Raw genomic sequence first — 2373 nt, 5'->3', positions numbered from 1 at the left:
GAACATTTCCACGGGTTTACTTACCATGATCTTCGCAATGTTTCATTTATTCCCCCAGCAGTCCCGGGTTCAATCCCCACTGGTGTCTACCTCCAATAGTCCTGGGTTAATTCCTCATTGGTGACCACCTTCCATAGACCCAGGTCCAATCCCCATTGGTATCCATCTTTTATAGACCTAGACTCACAACCTCTCAAAGTCCCGGGTTCACTCCAAACTGGTGTCCATATCCCTTTGTACTGTGTTCACTCCCCACTGGTGTCCAACTCCAATAGTCCCAGGTTCACTCCCCACTGGTGTTCATATCCCGTTATTCCTCTTTTAGTCTCTATTGTTGTCCACCTCTCATATCGCTGGGTTCAATTGCCATTGGTGTCCGCTTTCTATAGTGCCGTGTTCACTCCCCAATGGTTTCTCATAAGCCCTGGTAAAATCCCCACTGGTATCCACCTCTTATAGCCCCAGGTTCAATTCCCATTGATGTCCACTTTCCATAGGTCGAGTTCACTCCCAACTGGTGTCCACCTCCCATAATCGGGTGCAATCCCCACGGGTGTCTACCTCCAATTGTCACGTGTTCACCCCTCAGTGATTTCTTATTGGCTTAGGTTCACTCCCCACTGGTGTTCACTTCCCATAGTCCCGGGTTCACTCCTCACTGGTGTCCATATCCCTTTGTACCGTGTTCCCTCCCCACTGGTGTCCAACTCCAATAATCCCAGGTTCCCTCCCCAATGATTTCTCATAGGCCCGGGTACAATCCTGGTATCCACCTCCTATAGCCCAGGGTTCACTCGCCACTGGTGCTCACCTCCCATAGTCCCGGATTCACTCCTCACTGGTGTCCACCATCAATGGACCGGGGTTTAGTCCCCAGTGGTGTCCACCTCTCACTGCTCCGGTTATAATCCACACTGGTATCCACCTCCCATAGTCCTGGGGCCATTCCTCACTGGTGACCACCTTCCATATACCCTTGTTCAATCCCCAGTGGTATCCATCTCTTTTAGCCCTGGGCTCACTCTCACTGGTGTCTACCTCCCAAAGTCCCGGGTTCGCTCCCAACTGGTGTCCATATCCCTTGGTACCGTGTTCACTCCCCACTGGGGTCCATCTCCAATAGTCCCAGCTTCACTTCCCACGGGAGTTCGTATCCCGTGGTGCCTCTTTTAGTCCCTAGTGGTATCCACCTCTCATATTGCCGGGTTCAATTCCCATTGATGTCCACCGTCAGTAGCCCCGGATTCACTCCCCAGTGGTATACACCTCCCATAGTCCCGGGTTCAATCCCCACTGGTGTCTACCTCCAATAGTCCTGTGTTCACTCCTCAGTGATTTCTCATTGGCCCGGGTTCACTCCCCACTTGTATCCATCTCCCATAACCCGGTTTCTATTCTTATTGGTGTCCACCTCTCATAGTCCCGGGTTCACTACCCATTGGTATCCACCTCATGTAGTCTAGGGTAATTCCCCACTGGTGTCCACTCTCCATAGCCCCAGGTTCACTTCCCCTTGGTGTCAACTTCTCATTGCTCCGGATATAATCCGCACTGGTGTCCACCTTCTGGGTTCATTCCTCACTGGTGACCACCTTCCATAGACACAGGTTCAATGCCCAGTGGTATCCATCTCTTATAGCCCTAGGCTCACTCCCCTCTGGTGTCTACCTCCCAAAGTCCCGGGTTCACTACCCAGTGGTGTTCATCATTCTCCCGTTTCAATGTCAGACCTGCATATATGTACACGTCGGATGAAACCTTTTCTTTCCCTGTCTGAATTGTCTTTTACATACTCGGATAAAATCAACTTTAAATGCAAAAAATAATCAAGTGTTGCCTTCAAAAGTTATGGCCTTGAAAACTCATTTTAGGTTGCACCATAACATTTTGAAAACTGAGATTTTCAGGATTTGAGTTACGGACTTGAAGTAATTTTCGTATCTGATTTTAAGAAAACCAAACAATTCATGAATATATTTCTATAGTTTATATTCAGCCCATCATTTAAATTCAAAAAAAGCCCCCCAAAAAACAAAAACAAACAAAAAGCTATTCTGTTGATTGATATATCTAGGACGGATCTGTAAGAACTATTTATCATTAGCTCTTTTAATTATTTTTTTTCCTTATAAAACTAATATCATGGTTGTGTAAATTTTGATCGATGCTTGCAACAATAAAAAAAAAAAGAAAAATGGAAATTCAGAGATAACTGACTAATTAAGCAATACTAGATTTTTTCCCCTGGTCATCTTCAATTAGAAAAATAATATTCTTGAAATTAGTACCTAGTTGTGAACCTTTCCCTTGTGTCCTGTAGAGAAGCTTTTGAGTGCCACAGTAATGGTGTTTAGGAGTCTAGAGAAAATTAAT

The 2373-nt window shown here is 45.9% G+C and overlaps 1 protein-coding gene across 1 annotated transcript in view; it reads right to left on the bottom strand.

Annotated features, from left to right (window-relative positions):
- Positions 1–532, bottom strand: part of LOC144976517 (low-density lipoprotein receptor-related protein 6-like) — a 26978-nt gene extending 26446 nt beyond the window's left edge. Inside the window, exon 1 of the mRNA XM_078920809.1 lies at positions 451–532. Within this exon, the coding sequence (XP_078776935.1) occupies positions 451–532 (82 nt within the window). The remainder of the gene's footprint in view (positions 1–450) is intronic.
- Positions 533–2373: the final 1841 nt, after the last annotated feature.

This window comes from Berghia stephanieae, chromosome 7, assembly GCF_034508935.2.
Source record: "Berghia stephanieae isolate SIO BIC M18660-M18661 chromosome 7, UCSD_Bste_1.3, whole genome shotgun sequence".
Taxonomy (NCBI): domain Eukaryota; kingdom Metazoa; phylum Mollusca; class Gastropoda; order Nudibranchia; family Aeolidiidae; genus Berghia; species Berghia stephanieae.
Note: the sequence above shows the minus strand (reverse complement) of the source record. Positions and strands in the feature narration are given on the sequence as shown.